The following is an 18,424-nucleotide window of genomic DNA, read 5'->3' as shown; positions in this document are numbered from 1 at the left end:
TTTGATAACATGAGGAGCCTGTAATTCAGTGGTTGTCGTTTGTTTGTGTGTTACATAGTCGCTTTTTGTATAATTTTTGGTACATAACTCAGGCCGTTGGTTTTCTCGTTTGAATTGTTTTATATTGTCATTTCGGGGCTTTTTATAGCTGATGATGGGGTATTGGCTTTGCTCATTGTTGATGGCCATAAGGTGACTTGTAGTTGTTAATTTCTGTGTCATTTTGGTCTCTTGTGGAGAATTGTCTCATTGGCAATCATACCACATCTTTTTTTTATGTATTTGCTTACTATTTGTATGGTTGTATTTATATTATTTTATGGTGGATCATCAGTATCATTAGTAAAAAATTGTTAAAATGTTCCTCATATTAGAATACATTTATTGGTTTTTAGTAATGACAATGCCTGACATGATGTTCGGGGCTATATGATCTAGGAAGAGAACCTTTGTGCGGATTTTTTATCAATTCTTTGATAATATCCCCTCCAAATCTGGTCGCAGCAAAGAAAAATATTGACCAATATGACAATGATTTCACATAAAGAACCTTTGAGCATGCTTCAAAGACTCACAACTGCTCCAAAAGTAATATGATAGAATTTCAAGTATGTCAAGTGGATATTATCAACAGCTTAATTAGTCTTAATATGTTTAAATATTTAAAAAGTAATAGTATTCAAAAGGTTGTGCAAAATTATTCTCTTTTCATTTTTTTCTGTTATATGGATACTAATATAAGTGATACATGTACCAATACAGTATGTGTTGTGGTATGAAAGTGCAGTAATTAACATTTACTGTATCAATGTTAATTCACACAAATTAAGAAATTATCCAATAAACAAATGAATGGAAAATGTTCAACATGTACAATAAAATATAGTTTTAGAAATCAGGTTAAATTGAAGTTCACATGAATACGGATTTAATGAGGTCGACTTAATCACTTGCAAGTGAATACTTCATTATCAATATTATTTAACATAATTTGACAAAATTGAACCATTTTGGCTGCTAAAAGCGAATTATTATTTCAGTCTTTCAGTTTTATAATTGATTAAACAAAAACGAATCATACTTTAGATTTTTATACATCTCTTAGCTAGTGCCCCTTTAAACATACCCTTACTGAAAAAAATCAGCCTCCTGCAAACATTTGCTGCAAGTCTGCTGCGAACTTGCAGCGAACACAGAGTCCGTGAACCACGCTGCAAATACGCTGCAGGTCTGCTGCAAACAATTTACCATGCAAATGAGTGTTTGCTGCAGACCTGCTGCAAACATTTATATGCAAATGAGTGTTTGCTGCAGACCTGCTGCAAACATGTATATGCAAATGAGTGTTTGCCGCAGACCTGCTGCAAACATATTTATGCAAATTAATCTTTCTCCTGCGTGTTTGCTGCAGACCTGCTGCAAACATGTATATGCAAATGAGTGTTTGCTGCAGACCTGCTGCAAACATATTTATGCAAATTAATCTTTCTCCTGCGTGTTTGCTGCAGACAGTCAGCAAACATTTTTATTCAGATCAATCTGTTATACAATTAACCAATGTGATGTTGTGTACACACCATTTTATCTATATTACACAACAAATTTTAAAAAAGTTATGTTACATCCATTCATAAAAAAATTCAATTACATTATCATTTGAAAAATTATCATAGCATAAGTTTATACCTTTCAACATGTTAAATAAGTTGGATAAGTTATAATCTCTAAGCATATGAGGGAGTATTGTACATTGCATGGTTACATATTTGAAAATGTAATTTTAGCCTTCATGCAGATATCTGTGGAGGGAAGGAATTTCATAAGTTTACATTCTAGGATGAATTTGTACTTACAAATAATGTCTTAAAAAACTAATCTGTTAATTGCCAAACTATAATGAATCCCTGAACACTAATATATATCATGACACATTGCAAACATCACCAACATTTTCAAATTTCAAATCTTTATCTTCCAGGAAGTTACCAATAGGCATGCTCAGTCGTTTTATGTAGTTTCTTGCAATGCTCTTGCAAACATATAAAATCGTCAAAGATTCCTGCAATCTAGCTGCGATTTCCCTTATATTCTTGTTTTTCCTGCAATCTTACTGCAAACATATTTGTTTCTGCAAACTTGCTGCAAGCTTGCAGCAAAAAGCTAGCTGCAAACCATCTTCAAACATTATTCTAAGGGTTCCTGCAAGCTTTTTGTTTGCAGCAGACCTGCAGCAAGTTTGCAGCAAATCTGCTGCAAACATTTCAGTTCTGTAAGGGTACTTTAAGGACCATTTACACTCAGGACCAAGTCATCAGTAGGCAGTACAGATGTATTAAAACAACCTAGCACCATATTGCTAGTAGCGGGAGTAGTATTGTCAGGTAAATTTGGTCTTTTTTTTTTAAATTTGGTCAATGAACAATCGAAATAGAATGCTTTTATCTCCCTATTACTTACATTGTACATAGAGGTGATACTTCTTTGACAAATCCTTGTACATGAGAGTTGTCTGTCAAATCTTTATTTCACAAAGAATGATTTGCATAACAATGAACTGAGCTCAAAGCAAAGTACTTTAATAATACACTTAGACAAAGAGCTAAATCCAGTGATATACTTTGTACTACAGGTCCTTCACGAACATCCATCGACCAAAACCATATCCCAATAACATGCCATACTACATGGTTGGATCAGAAGTCCTGAAAAAGACATGATTTTTTTTTATCATATTTTAAGTATATATGCACAGGTTAAAACTTTTTTGTGGTATAATCATTCAGTATCTAGCAACTATCAATTTGCTTCATGCACAAATTGATATAGGTTGAGTGCCCCTCTGTTGGAAATAAGAACACACCTCTACCTAATTTTAGTCAACTGATGAAAAAACATTCAAAACTATAAAATGTTATCTAAGACTTGTCAGTGTCTATTTACCATTGCCACTGAATCAGTGATATATCGTACACATAATTATAAACATGCAATACTAAAATTTTAAAGTACATATACAAATGTTCAAATGACAAAGCAATAATACCCTTCAAATAAACCAGATGCTCCACAGGGCGCAGCTTGATACTACAGCAGAGGTCGAACCCAGAACAGTTGGGGCAAGTATGGACACAACATTAAAGCCTGATACAGCTCTGAATTTGGATTGTGATCATATAGTCAAAACAGAATAGGTTTCCGACACAGAATGAATGTGGTCGAAGAACTTAAAACATTTAATTTTAAATTGGACTTTTACCTATTGTGGTCCTTTATCCAAAATCTTAATACATGGTTTGAGGCACTTGTCGCAGAAAAAAAATCCTATATAGACTATGGGGTCGCCCATTTGATATTCTGGGGGAGGGGGGGCAGGAGGATTTGTTTTTGACAGGTTATTTATTTTTGTAATCTTAGAGGACAAATTATTCATTTTCTGCACTATTGAAGCAAGATTTTTCATTTTCATTAAAGCAAGGGACTGATTATTCATTTTCACAACTGTATATATATGATATTATGATATTCAAAAACATACAATTTTTAAATGATTTGTTTATTATAAACAACATATTTGTGTTTCCTTTAAATTTTTATTTTGACATTTTTTTTTGCATGCCGAATGCTATAAATTTTATTTTGACATTTTTTTTTGTATGCTGAATTGATGTGCACGCAACTGCGTGTTGGTGTATAGGGAGCTACGGGCCTGAATACAATTTAATTAAATATATTAAATAACTGGGAATCCTCCCCCTTTATAAGTAGAGACAATCCATAACCTACATCTCAGAAATATTAATCTTAAATTTATATAAATGAAAAGTAAGCTTCCATAAATAAAATTCAACAATGTTTCTTAAAATTAGTAAAAGTGGTTTATAGTCATACCCCAACATGTTGATCATAGATAGACAAACAATTCACTTGCATTCGATTCGCATTTGAACTAGATGTGTTTGTTAATGTAAACCGTTTCAAATGTGAATTAAACTAATTCAAATTAGGTGTGAACTCAGTATGATTCTCAGGTAGTTTCAAACTGAAAGATACTTTTAAGGGAAGGGAAAGAAACAGATAAAACCATGTGTGATACAAACACTGTTTATTCAAGTCAGAATCCTGGATCTCAATAGTACTTTGATAATGTCAAATAAAAACATGAATATGATAGTTACATACAATACTACATGTATTTATTACGTATTAAATGACATTTATTTTAGTGATTGGTAATTAGGAAAAATCTGAAATTCAGGTGTAAATTGAGACAAACAATATCACTGAATGCAGTTTCTAGTCAAGTGACCAGCAAACATGGCAATCTACCTTTTGAATGAAAGGAGAACTCTTACATTGAAAATGAATGATGTAAATCTAGATTCTAATAATAGCCGAAGGGAGCTCACATTCACAACAGTTAAAGCATTGCTGAATTAGTGAACAAAGCATTTTTTTCATTAACTTGAAAATCCACCTATTAGAATGGATAAAACCCGAATTTTAAGACATAAGGTCCGAGACCACAATTATTTCGTAGTGCATTTCTTTTAGAACATAAATGAAAATAAAAAAAAATCCAACCTGCGCTTTCTCAAAAAAACTTTTACAGTGTGTTGTACTACTCTTGGGAAAAATTATATCAAAATTATAGAAAACTTCATCGGCTCAAACTCAAACTATGAACAATTTTATGTTTAGGGCGTCTTGAAATCTTTTGACAGCTTCTGAAGTGCTAATTTTAAACCTTTTTCAGCTGGACCAAATCACTACTTTCCTTTATAATTCTAGACTCAATTTTTTTTAGTGTAATTTGACCCCCCCCCCCCCCCCCCCCCTACTTGCAATTTGAGGCATTAAACATGGAGAAATAAATTTGGAAGGGGTATAAAAATTAATGGCAAGTAACCCATTGTCAACACTTTGTTTGGTCTCGGACCTAATAAATTATAAAATTCCTGATAAAAAGCGGTGCTGAGCATGCATGCATGTAATGTGCTTGAAACATATTCAAAGAATAAAGTTTTATAACTTCCTAATGTCATATCCAAAATTTATCAAAACCTAAAGAGGAGTTATCTTACTGTGGATTCCTATATTTTTCGTGGATGTCAGTTCTCCTGGATTGTTGAAAACTTGCATATTTATCGATATTTGATTTTGTGGTTTTAACAATCCAGACAGACAAATAGCAATAAGGTGTTTAGGAAAACATGACCTAAAACCTCCTTCATATAAGACAAAAATACATGGGAACTCATACTGAATGGTCAAATGTGTTCAATACACCTTATCGCTAATCCCGGCTGACCCGGCCGCTTGAACGTTTGACGCATACAACTGTAGCGGGGTTGCTTCCCCTCAGTACAGGTAGAACATATAAAGCCAGTCTTAATCAACTGAGTTAGAGAATCGATTCTTTGGCTCAGTGGGTTAACGCACTGACTGTCACGCAGATGACCGAGGTTTGAATCCCGGTGGTGACGATATGAATTTGTAGAGTAGATACATGCTCTCCGGTTACACAACAATCACTTTTCCATTGTGGCGTCAGATATTTTGTTTGATGACGTCAAAATTTTACGGGAACCTGTGTGATATCCAGTAATGGCAGACAAATAGCAATAAGGTGTATATGAAAATTGCAGTTAACTTAAGATGGTAAAATCACAAATCAGCCGTTTCTGTAAATGGACTAAAAGTATGACTTTTGAGCAAATTTAAAGGGAAATGACAGGGAAGGGGCCAAATAGTGTTCAAGGGGAGCAAATGCCGTTTAATTTGGTATGGAGGTTTCAAAAATAGAGGGAGAATTAGAGGGAAAGTTGAGTCATCTTTTAAACTTCAGTTAAATAATGGCTTATGAAGTTATGTAGACTTACCTTCTAATTCTAAAAAAAAAACACACTTCTCAGAACTATGTCTAATTCACTTTGACTACTGATGTGCAAACCTAAAAACAAACAGAAAAATATATCATAAAATAGTGATTGAAAGATTCATAACACTTTGAAAGGATAATTCACACGTGTTACACGGGGAGCATGTTTGTTTACAAATAATAATGTCACGTGATCGCGCAGACCTCACATGTTGCATCGCCCTTACAATCCACTAATACATAACCCATTATCATGCAAACATGCAACGTGAATGTGATTGGTTATCAAATAATACAGAAATAATGCATGTACAGTTTATGAAGAAATTAGTTCATCAAATAGATGCGATTTTCACTTTTGACACGAACAGGTCGGGTTGACATTTCTGTCATCGGGGATAATAATTTGAGATAAATTGGATAAAACTGACCGTCAAAAAGGTCTAGAGAAGCACAACAGTAGAACCTTAACATTAATAAGTAAAACTTACCAAAATTTCTCTTATTAATAAACTATATAACTGAAATTTCACAAAGATAACGGTAAATAATTTTGATGATGGTGATGATGGTGGTTAAATTGGCGCGAAATAATATTCTTACTCTTTTTGCTTTACGTAAAAAAAAATGTATAGAATTGAATTTGACTAAAGTTGAGCATACAAAAACGTGAATATGCAAAAGCCTGGTAATATATTAATGATAAAGTGTGTATAAATTTCCGTAAACGAATTTACCCGTATACTTCACTAAGAATTACATTTGAGCGCAAGGAGATCTTTACCATCTTTATTTGTGAATCGGTTTATATAACCCCGGTTGAACTCAGGGTCGTATTAACGGAATTTTTTGCGTTGCTTTAACTCATTGAGGCCATCTATTTTTATTACGGGTTTCCACATCTTTAAATCGGAATTATAGAAAAAATGGAATGTTGTTAGCAGAATCAAAACAGAAATGATGAACACTGCAACATTTTCAGCAAAACATAAATAGGATGGAGGATCTGTGTATTCACATTATTTGTAAAACTCTCCTTATTCCTGTGAAGCGTGTGCTTACATCGAGGCTTTCTATGCTTATCATCGACGCCACAGTACTTCAACCAATCAGACAACGTTTATTTGGGGCATTCGACCTATTTGAACTCAGATTTTGGAATTTTTCAATCGAAATTGTAGAAAAATGGAATGTTGTTAGTACATATAAAATAGAAAAAGATGAATACTATTAGCTAAAGCAAGTTTGGATGGGGTTCTGTGTATTTACATTGTTTGTACAACTCTCCTTACTGATGCCATATTTTGGAATTTCCGTGACCTAAATGGTTCGCGAAAATTAATATTTTTATATATAGTATAGTAATAACTACGAAACGCAGAAAAATACACTTATGTCTAACTATTTTTTTTCAGAACACATTAACTCACGGGGGGGTCTCAACATGGGATTTTGGGTACAGGTGTGCAGCTGGGATTTTAAAAACACCCCCCATTCATATATTGAATAATTGTGAAATCTCTACCTATACATATATTTCACAGCGAAATCATAACCCATTCATATATTTATCAGCTCAAATAGTACCTATATCGGTCAATTACTACCTATTGATATATTTCCCCCGTGCATTAACTATTCGTAGACCTGACTTATGCCCAACTGTTTATTTTTAAAACACATACAGTTCCTAGACCTTGACTATGTGTTAACTATTTATTTTTAGAACACATTTATTGTTCCTAGACCTGGAGCTTACTCCCTACATTTTTTTGCCTTCGATAAGGCAGGCAATTATAAAACTGGGAGGACCTTGTTCCTGTTTGATGACCAGTCTGTTGTTGATAAGTATGAAGACAAACAGACAATCTGCTCCACGTCTTCCCAGAATACATCATACCAGTGGGTAGTAACTGACACAGATACTCTACAGATAATATGGACAGACAGGTTTATAAATTCACGACATAAAGACAATCGCTGGCTGAATGAGGTGCAGACATTTTCCCCCAGTGCAGAGACTTCTATATATGAAGATTTATATGGCAGTAGGACAAATAAGTTGATAAATAATCAACATGGTAATGTATAGTAAACATAATTGAAAATAAAAGAATAATATATAAATCTTTTCATATCAATATAAGATCAAAAACTAGTATCAAATAGGCTAAATACAGGTGCAAAGCAGTTGTAGCCCCCAAGTTTTATGGGGAACCTTTGTTGTCCGTGAGTACAAATTAAACCAGAACATTATAGTTTTGAGTTACTACTAAGAATCATCATTTGATAAATATTGTCTGATTTATATATATGATTTACATTTTCGTGTACCTCCAGCTTTTCACCACACACACAACTAAAAATGGAATATTAAAAAGATTAAAAAAATAATATATCACAATTGATAATTACTCAAATAACACAGTCTCAAGGTAAAAGACATTTTGTTTTTATTATTGTTAGATTTTTAAAACAAAATCTTAGTATATTTAATTTATCATTTTAACATTGCATAAAAATATTGAATAATAATTTTTCAGGTATTGTTGATTTTCAAGTATCATTTCAAGTCCATAGCCCTTTATTGAAGGACTCTCGACCTTTGACCTCTGTATCTGACATTCATAACCAGTATGACATTCTCAAGGTCAACTGGGCAGATGGAGATAGACTGACGTCAACAGTAAGGGCGTTAGATGTCCTAAGAAAATTTAATGAGGATACAATTATAATATACAGAGATGTCACGCCCCCTGTCATAGAGAACTTATGGTTGACAAGAGGGGACAGAGTCAATATAAGTGTCCATAGAATCGAGGATTTCACACAGATGACGTGAGTAACAGTAATTTATAAATGATATATTACAGCTGCATCTAATCTGATATCAAAATTAAGGAAAACAAATCTGGAGAAATTGTGTGCAATGAATTACCATCATCAGGGATATTTAAGACCCAAACAATTAAAAGCTAGTGATGAATGTATAGGTGGAAATGTTTGGATCTACATGACCACAGTCAGGAATCTACTTCGTCAAAATTATCTCCCCATTACGCCAGTTAATTTTCACAATCGTAGAAATGGAAGCCATTGTAGGGATGACGCGCTGCCAATTTTGCTCTTGGAAACAGATAAATTTATCCGCAAAGCACCATTACAATCCTTATTTGTCAGTTGTATTATAAAAGACAAATATATCTACTTGATAATGGGCATCAGTTAATGATCTTGTCTGCATTGATTCAACTTAAAACTATTGTCTAATCGGTTGTCAGGTTGAATTTTTAAAAATTCATAAAAATTAAAAAAAATTCTAATTAAATATTTCGTGGAAGGGCAGACTAGATTTTTTTAGTGGTTGAAGACTATAAACCTTAGTTATCACACACAAAAAATTGATTGTTTTCGAAGATATGCATTTTCATCATCCAACTTGAAAGACTGTCGTCAAGTACTTTTAGTAAAAAATAGCTATCCGAACACACCTACTCTGTTTTTGTGATTCATTAGATAGGTATTTCACTTGACCCATATATTTCATCTTTTAGTACTGTGATTATTTTATGTTATAAAATCAACCTGTAGCTTTAATATATAAAAATATTATCTGGAGCGAGATGATGTGTCAAATATTCTTGCTTTGTACGTTTTCAAGACAAAATATTCAACTCAAACACACCCTAACATAAAAAGGTGCACTCGATTTTCTCTTTTCGATACAATTGTTACCCATTTTTTAGAATTTTTTCTTGGGTCACATAATGGAAGGGCAGACACGAAAATCACTGAACTAATAGATTAATATGTTCTCCGTCCGTGGTAATTTTTTTAAAAAAATCGGAGGTTAGGCATTTTCTACATCCAACTTGAGATACCCATGTCGTTGACTTGATATCTAATTGTTTTGCTTAACTATGTAAAAGATAGATTGAAACCTTATGCAAATGGTGTTTTTAAAATAGAACACTTCGTAATTGAGAAGAAAATTGTCATTTTTAACCGGATTTTTGTGACAAAAATGTCGGTTATTGATTTGGGAATGTACGGCGGGCTGGCGGGCGGGCGGCAATCTAATGTTGTCCGTGCATTAACTCATGAACCGTTCAACCAAAGCTTTTAAAATTTTAATATGTTATTACTGACAACTATACGAAGGTCAAGTTCAATAATGGCTATTTTGACTTTTACCGTTCAGGAGTTATGGTTCTTGAAAGGCGACAATCAAATGTTGTCCGTGCATTAACTCATGAACCGTTCAACCAAAGCTTTTAAAATTTTAATATGTTATTACTGACAACTATACGGAGGTCAAGTTCAATAATGGCGATTTTGACTTTTACCGTTCAGGAGTTATGGTTCTTGAAAGATTGAAAAATGGAGTTTTCAGTCGTGTCCGTGCATTTACTCATGAACTGTTCTACCAAAGCTTCCCAAATTTTAATATGTTGTTACTGATGACAGAATGGAGGTCAAGTTTAATAATGACGATTTTGACTTTTACCGTTCAGGAGTTATGGTTCTTTGAAAGATTGAAAAATGGAGATTCCAGTCGTGTCCGTGCATTTATGCATGAACTAGTCTACCAAAGCTTCCGAAATTTTAATATGCTGTTACTGATGACAAAATGGAGGTCAAGTTCAATAATGACGATTTTGACTTTTACCGTTCAGGAGTTATGGTTCTTGAAAGATTGAAAAATGGTGTTTCCCGTCGTGTCCGTGCATTTTCTCATGAACCATTCAACCAAAGCTTTTGAAATTTTAATATGTTGTTACTGATGACAAAATAGAGGTCAAGTTCCATAATGACGATTTTGATTTTTACTGTTCAGGAGTTATGGTTCTTGAAAGATCGTAAAATGACGTTTCCATTCACGTTGTTGCATTTACTCATGAACCATTCAATCTAAGCTTTTCAAATATTATTATTTCAAAATGTTGATACTGATGACAAAATAGAGGTCAAATTTGATATTGATGATTTTCACTTTCACCATTCATCAGTAATGGTTCTTGTGATATTGCCAGGACACAAATAAATGTAAATAAATCCGGTTTGCTGTCGTTGTGACAGCCTCTTGTATTTGTTTCAATTAACTTTTAAATTTTTTGTTACTATAGTAAACATTACAGTAAGTATTTATCACCTTCTCTAACAAAGAGCTTCGATTCTTTTGTTCTGTTTCAACCTGGTTTCCGTCTGACCAGATGGGCTTAAAAGAATAGCCAAATTCGTTTTAGGTCATCTTTGCGAGATATTTTTTGAATTGAAAAAACAATACAATTTAAGATTGATGAGGTTCTGGTTGGGGTTTACATAAAAGAGAGTAATGAGACAGAAATACAGAAATTACGACCTTCCCCATAGCTAGACCTTTTGATGAGTTATTTGCATGTCCTCATTCATCTCAGTGACTTCTTAAAATGAATATTAAAAAGACTTTCAAATCCAACAACCAGAAAACCAAATAGTATGTACATGTGTTATTTTCTACAGAATTGAATGGGAAGCTTATGATGATCATAGTGGTTTAGATTCTATTTATTGGAAACTATATGACAAGTATGGTGGTACTGAAGTCTTACATGGTCATGAAGATATTATAACTCAAGGAGGGGCGGATGTAAGTTATATATCAAGTCATGATGTGTCAAGTATGTTTCATCTCTTGAATAATGTCATTTTTTAAAAGTTATTCATTCCATTTCATTTTTCAGTGACAATTCAAAATAGAATTTTGTTTATTCATGATAGGTATACACATTGCAGAAATGTCTAAACATGTTTTGCATTACAAATATTCTGGGTATTCATAGCAAAAAACTTTTCATTGGAATTTCATGGTCAAAAATATTTTATTTCTATAAGTTCTGAAAAGTTTGAAAATTTGTAGCAATCAGCATTTTTTTTTATATCCCTATGAAAATATAAATTATATAAAAATTGCAATATAAGCACACTCAAGCCTGTATTTATTGTATTGGTTTGTTTAATGCATACCAAAGTTTCATATAGGCAGATACCTGAAATAGGGTTGTTTTCTTTCTGCTCATTACAAATCAGTTTTCTTTCAAAAAACATTAATTTTTCTTTTATTGGAATTTTATTATGTAATTCAGGCATTGGAAGAGTGTGAAAATATGTATAAATCCTATGCAAGGGGAGCTAACTGTTACTGTACACCGTTCATGGGATGTTATCATAGGCATTTCCAAGTGAAACCAGAGATAAAAGCACATGGAGGACTGGTCCACAACTTATACAAGGGTGTTCATGATTATGATTACCACATAGATATATCTGTAACTAACAAAGCTAATATTACCACACTCCTCACCAAGAAGGTAAATATCTGTAACTAACAAAGCTAATTTTACCACACTCCTCACCAAGAACGTAAATATCTGTAACTAACAAAGCTAATATTACCACACTCCTCACCAAGAAGGTAAATATCTGTAACTTACAACACTAATATTACCACACTCCTCACCAAGAAGGTAAAATAGTTAGTGTATTATAGATACATGTATAGGAAGATGTGGTATGAGTGCCAATGAGACAAATCTCCATCCAAATAACAATTTATAAAAGTAAACCATTATAAGTTAATGTACAGCCTTCAACACAGAGCCTTGGCTCACACCGAACAACCAGCTATAAAGGGCCCCAAAATTACCAGTGTAAAACCATTCAAACGGGGAAACCAACGGTCTAATCTATTTAAAAAACATGAAACACGTATAAATTACATAAACAAATGACAACAACTGTACATCAGATTCCTGACTTGGGACAGGTGCAAACATTTGCAGCGGGATTAAATGTTTTAATGGTACCAAACCTTCTCCCTTTTTCTGAAACATATAAGCCTAGACAGAAACTCTTTTATTACTTAATGGACAATAAACATGAATGACTGACATTATCTAAAGGGGTGAAATTTGGGACATTATGTTTAGCATGAGCTGTGTCTTATAGAAATCGTTCTTATGCAAAGGAACATCAATACATTTGTTAACCTATTCAGATTATATTGTTTAAATGTAGTATATCTATGCGTTTTAATAGAGTCTTATAATTCTGAATAGAATAGCTCTCATTTTATGTTGTATTGTTTTAAATTTATGATATCGATTGAACAAATTGAGTAATGAAACTGTAATAAAACATTGAATTGACTTGTATTCAGGTTCATGTGATAAATAATCTGTTGAGACAAATGAAATCATGAGGGGGCATGACATTTTTCGGAACATCATCATCGGGATCAGTTGTGTTTAAGCTCAGGATTACAGAATTGATCCTTTTAGGATCTTGGAATTCTTTTTTTGAATTTCGGGATGCCGGATTTAAATTTCTTTACGCGGGTATGTTAATGCTGTATTTTCGAAAAAATGAAAAAATGATACTTAAATTTCGACTTTTAATAAAAAGACTTTTTGACTCATTTATAGTGTAATTTGTTATATTTTTTAGTTTTGCTAGTAAGTTGACAATATAAATTTTCGTTTTCAAAAATAACATTCTCAAATTATCACGTGGTTATCACGTGACACTCAAAATCTATTTATAAACGTGAAAACAGTAAACTCAAAAGTGCTAGCGTGTAGACAGTCTTGTTTTTCTAAATATTGTTATCTGTGGATAGCTTATATACCAAAGTATTAGAAAAGTGCTACTCGCCTCCTTTGAATAAAAAGATTAAATACATAAACGGAGATTTTCGACTGAATTGTGCCAAAAATACTTTGACCTTCAGATATTACAACGTCTAACACTTAAACGGTATTAACAACATGAACCGAGTAGCAGTTTTCGAAAAATATTAATATTCAGCTTTCTGTACGTTAACTTGACCCAAAAATTCATCATTTCTACACGCTAGCACTTTTGAGTCAAAGTTAACGTGTTTCACAATTTTTTGTGTCCGACATTGTTTACAAACGCACAAGTGACTTTCAAAGGGAAGTAATTCTGTAAACAGAAATAAAAATTTCAGTCATCGGGAAATTATTGCTGATCTTTATTTAAATGTACTTTTTTTGCATCTTCTCCATAACCAAATATTTAATAAAGGAAACAAACTATTTAAATATATATATTTTACTCGGAGAATAGATCAGAATGATTATAATTACACATCGGCTTGGGGTATGAAGCCCCTTTTCTTTCTGTTTGGTATTTTTTGGCAAAAAAATTATGTATTGAATTTTTCTACGGACACTGTAGCTTTATCTACCAATAAAACATGACCTCCGTGTATTCGCACAACAGTGTGGGAAGTGTCGTTAAACACCATTCAATCAATCAGATAGCTCTTTGCATTCTATTTTGTCAGGTGAGGTGCCTCTCATGTTTGGGTTTTGCCACTTGTAACAGTGTAAACTTTTAGAGTGTACAATAAAATCATGAATCTTGCTCATTCTTCATAAATCATACAGACCCATACACTGTACATTATTCAGTCGTTGGTCATAGTGGCAATCACACCATATATAAATGACAGCTTGAAATATATATTCAATGTCCTGCTTTTTCTCTCTCTCAATAAATTTAATTACCACATGCTGATAGAAAACATACTTTAAGAAAAATAGATGATGATTTCATAACAAAAAAACTTATGGTGCCATGGTCAGTAAGTATGGGACTATTAAATCAATTTATACCAAATATGATAGTGCAAGAGCTAATGGAAATTTAATTATATTTTAAATCCTGCAACATTTTTTTCACACATACCCTTTATACACCATGTACACATTCAATGAATATTCTGTGTCTCATTCAAGCATACTTAAAACTCCAAAATATGTATTTATTCTATGTATGTATATATGTACCATTATCTCTGTAACTTATAAATTTGCAGAATATTTTCTTTTATAGCTAATTTCCTAAAGCTTGTAGAGTAAAACTTTGGTTGACTTGCTTGTCTTGTTTGTATAAATATTTACCCAGGCTTAAAGCTTAAAGCACTTAAGATTGTCATCTTCAAACAATAAATATAGGCAAACTTAAACCTGTAAATATTATAGTGAAATTCAATTGGATGTTATCTAAATTATTATTGTACAATATACAAACAAAGCAAGCAAGGTAACCTAAGTCTTGCTCTACATGCTGTAGGAAATTAGCTGTAATCTCTTTTTTAAGGTACAGGAAACAGAAATATAGGTATATATAGGGTGTAAAGTTTATTTAAAGAATATATAATAATAATTTTGCAGGGTAAAGAAAAGATGCTATTTGAATAAAAATAATAGAGAAAAATTCTCATAGCAACTAATTGACAACCCCCTCACCCCCCAGTTCAGATCCCAATTAATGAATCTGTGGCCTAAATCTGTATAAATTAGAAAAATCATGAACTTGGACAACTGTTTTGATTATCTATATTTTATTAATATCAATATAATATATTATCTTTTATAATTGCAATGCTAACCATCAATGAGGTGTTTATTTTTAAGGATAAAACAGCATAAAACTAGCAGACATCAGTTTAAATCATGTTGAACTGAATAAGAAAAGTTATTATAATATTTATCATCAGTTAAAGCTTCATGTAATTAGATAATTGAATTAATATTGATAATTGCTCCTCAATAAGCATTATTTGGTACTTTCTGAAAAGGGGGTGTGAATGTTTTTGTAAGGGAATATATATATATGATCAGTGTCTGAAAACCTTAAAGTTTTTCATTTAACCCAAGTAATTTAAAATATACATTCACTGATTGATTGATTTGAAATTGTGTATTAAATGCAGCTAACATGACTTATTTTACTTCATGTGGTATGTTTTTCAATGTGTCACAACTTACCATCATAACCAAATAACAGATTTTTTTTGTTTTTGTTATAAAACATGTTTCACAATCATTGAAATTAGGGAATGAGTGTTCCTATTGATGAATCTATATGCTAATTTGTATGTGAAAACATTTCATCATTCCTAACACTTTTGCTTTTGTTTCACATTATTATTAATAAACACTATTAATGATTTTGATTTTAATATTCCATGGAGCACAGCTAAATATAATTTATCCACTGAATGAAATCACAATTTGTACACAGTGACACATTTATGAAGTAAAAGTTCTGTGAAACATCCTCTCCTCAGTGATCATAATTAGGACACAATATCACATATGTATTCCACTTTCTTATAAATTTTTCCTTTGTTTGATCATGAACTAACACATGTTCCAGAATCATTGCAGTTAGTTATTCATTCATTTCAATATATTTCCTTTTCCTGAACCTGCTTTTTCATACAGTAAATTTTTTTTCTCACTTTTTGTTAATACAGTCAATTAACTTCTAATTTGTATTCCTTTTAGCACAGTTAAAACAGTCTTGATTCCATTAATTTTGTCACACATATGTATAAGTAAAGAGTTGTCTTTTCAGGAAAATGAATTTTCTCTTTATATCTCATGTACAGGAATCTGATATGAAAATAATATCCTTGTTTGGGTATCATTTGTTGATCTTCCTTAGAATGAAAAGTGCAGTCCTTGTGTCTTATTCATTTTATCAATTGTGCTATTGTATTGGAAGTAGCCATTGTTTCTCATTCATCTTAAAATCCTGCAAAACAAATGATATTATTATACACAATATAATTAATTTATAAGCCCCATTGCTATATATATGCATAATATCTATTACTTCAATCATTGAACTTGATTTATATAATAATATGCTCTTAATGTGCCCTGTTATTAATATTTTGAACATAACAATTATCTTATTTATATTCTTATTCTGATACAAAAAGAGAACTTCAATATAATCAAATTTTAGTAAGCTTAATAGCTATAGCCCTTAGTATCAGCAGGGGTTGGTAAAACTAATAGTAAACTTACATGTTTGTAATAAAATAATTGCCATGCTTGTTTACTTTCTTAACACATAAATAATAGACAGAGTAATCTAAACTCATAAGCAATTAATCTTAAAATAGCTTTCATATCACTTCATCATGTTCATGTGACTAAAAAATATTAAAGTGTCAGTAACAATAATATAATATTTGAATGCTTACATCAAAATGCAGACTTCCTACATGTCAACTCACTTGGAAGCAGTAAAAAAAAAACAGTGAATACAAATTCTGCAAAAGACAAATATAAAATTGCATAGTCAAAACTTTAAAGCAATAAACACACCAAAAGTTTTTTGTTAAACATGTAGGAAATAGGCAATAAAGGAGATACTTAAAAAAAACTGTTAGGTATTTAATCTGTATGATATTGAAATATTTACATCAATGTAGATTGACACCTTTTAAAGTCACTTATTTGGATTAGCAAATCCTGCAAGTAATCAATAGTCTTTATGTCAATTGAATGAAAGTGGTGATCAATTTAAAATTTTCATGTCTATTACTAAAAATTAAATTGGATAATATATTAACTGAGATGAGCAAATTCTCTCATTTTGTAAAATCTCAGTAGCCTGATAACTGAAATATAACTTTAATAATAGTACATTTTATTTGTTTGAACATGCATTTATAAATTCTGGTATTTTTTATAAACTTAGAAATGACAATGGATATATAAATACTATTTGTGAAACAAATCCATGTTTTATTTTAATAAAATTTATGCTTAAATCACAATGAAAAAAAATAATAATGTCATTCTCTGTTTTAAATGTAAAAACACCAACACTGTTCATTTGCGTAGGTGGTGTATAAAAGTATAAACAAAAAATGACTAAGCTTAAGGATAGGTAGACTGGGTATGATAATATAGGGGGTGCACCCCTTAATTTACTACCAAAGTAAAAATGAATAGTTTTAATTTATTGCATACACTAAACCAAGGGGGAATTAAGGGGGGGGGGGGGGGTGGGGTTGTAATTATTATGTAACAGTTAGCTTGGGAAAAATCAAGTCTAATAAAACTAATATTAAAACAATCTTTCTCCGAGCATTAATTGTTTCCATTTAGCTAACTTTATTGATTCGTTGATTGATTCATAGGTCAACGGTTTTCGTCGTCGGTTATCCAAATAAATGACGAATTATAAATGTTTTGATTCACTTCAACAAATTCAATAAGAAGAAATGGGTACCGGTGATAAAGAGTTACAATTTACATCGTATTTACCTCAAAATGTATGCTAAATCCACCTTTCCATTGTGATTTCCATGTGCCGACTTCTTTGACAAGGTGCTCAACAGCTGATAATAATGACTGTGACGTGACAAGCTAAACATTGACGTTGATGAATCTTAGTTTTTGGCGATTTTCTTACTTAAAACTGTAAGTGTTCAAGGGAACAATGATCATGTATGAAGATATTGTTAATGTCGCAATGCCGTTGTCGAAAAACAACAAGTTGATAAATCTTTGACCTCGGTGAAGCCAAAAAATCACCACTCTATAGCAAATTCTCCCAACGTCCGATTTAGCCAATCAAAATTCGTATAGTTTCGAAAATGACGTAATAGATGAGATTTCGATGCAATCACCCAAAATTGTAAAAAATTATTTGAAACCGCATTAACCTACCCGC

The 18,424-nt window shown here is 31.9% G+C and overlaps 1 protein-coding gene and 1 long non-coding RNA gene across 3 annotated transcripts in view; one reads left to right on the top strand and one right to left on the bottom strand.

The window, feature by feature from the left end:
* LOC143084173 (uncharacterized) overlaps positions 1-18,424 on the top strand; it is a 74,773-nt gene that overhangs the window by 28,985 nt on the left and 27,364 nt on the right. Inside the window, exons 11-14 of the mRNA XM_076260582.1 lie at positions 7,605-7,959; positions 8,422-8,716; positions 11,381-11,507; positions 12,004-12,228. Of these exons, the coding sequence (XP_076116697.1) occupies positions 7,605-7,959; positions 8,422-8,716; positions 11,381-11,507; positions 12,004-12,228 (1,002 nt within the window). The remainder of the gene's footprint in view (positions 1-7,604; positions 7,960-8,421; positions 8,717-11,380; positions 11,508-12,003; positions 12,229-18,424) is intronic.
* Positions 15,271-18,423, bottom strand: LOC143082708 (uncharacterized). 2 transcript variants are annotated; one of them, XR_012980454.1, is made up of 3 exons: positions 18,016-18,423; positions 16,944-17,012; positions 15,271-16,486 (listed from the first exon to the last, which is right to left on the bottom strand). It is a non-coding gene; the product is annotated as an uncharacterized LOC143082708 (long non-coding RNA). The 2 variants fall into 2 exon arrangements; XR_012980453.1 differs by lacking the exon at positions 18,016-18,423 and having other exon boundaries at positions 16,944-17,451.

Source organism: Mytilus galloprovincialis, chromosome 7 (genome assembly GCF_965363235.1).
Source record: "Mytilus galloprovincialis chromosome 7, xbMytGall1.hap1.1, whole genome shotgun sequence".
Classification (NCBI taxonomy): domain Eukaryota; kingdom Metazoa; phylum Mollusca; class Bivalvia; order Mytilida; family Mytilidae; genus Mytilus; species Mytilus galloprovincialis.
This window is presented reverse-complemented; position numbering and strand designations above follow the sequence as displayed.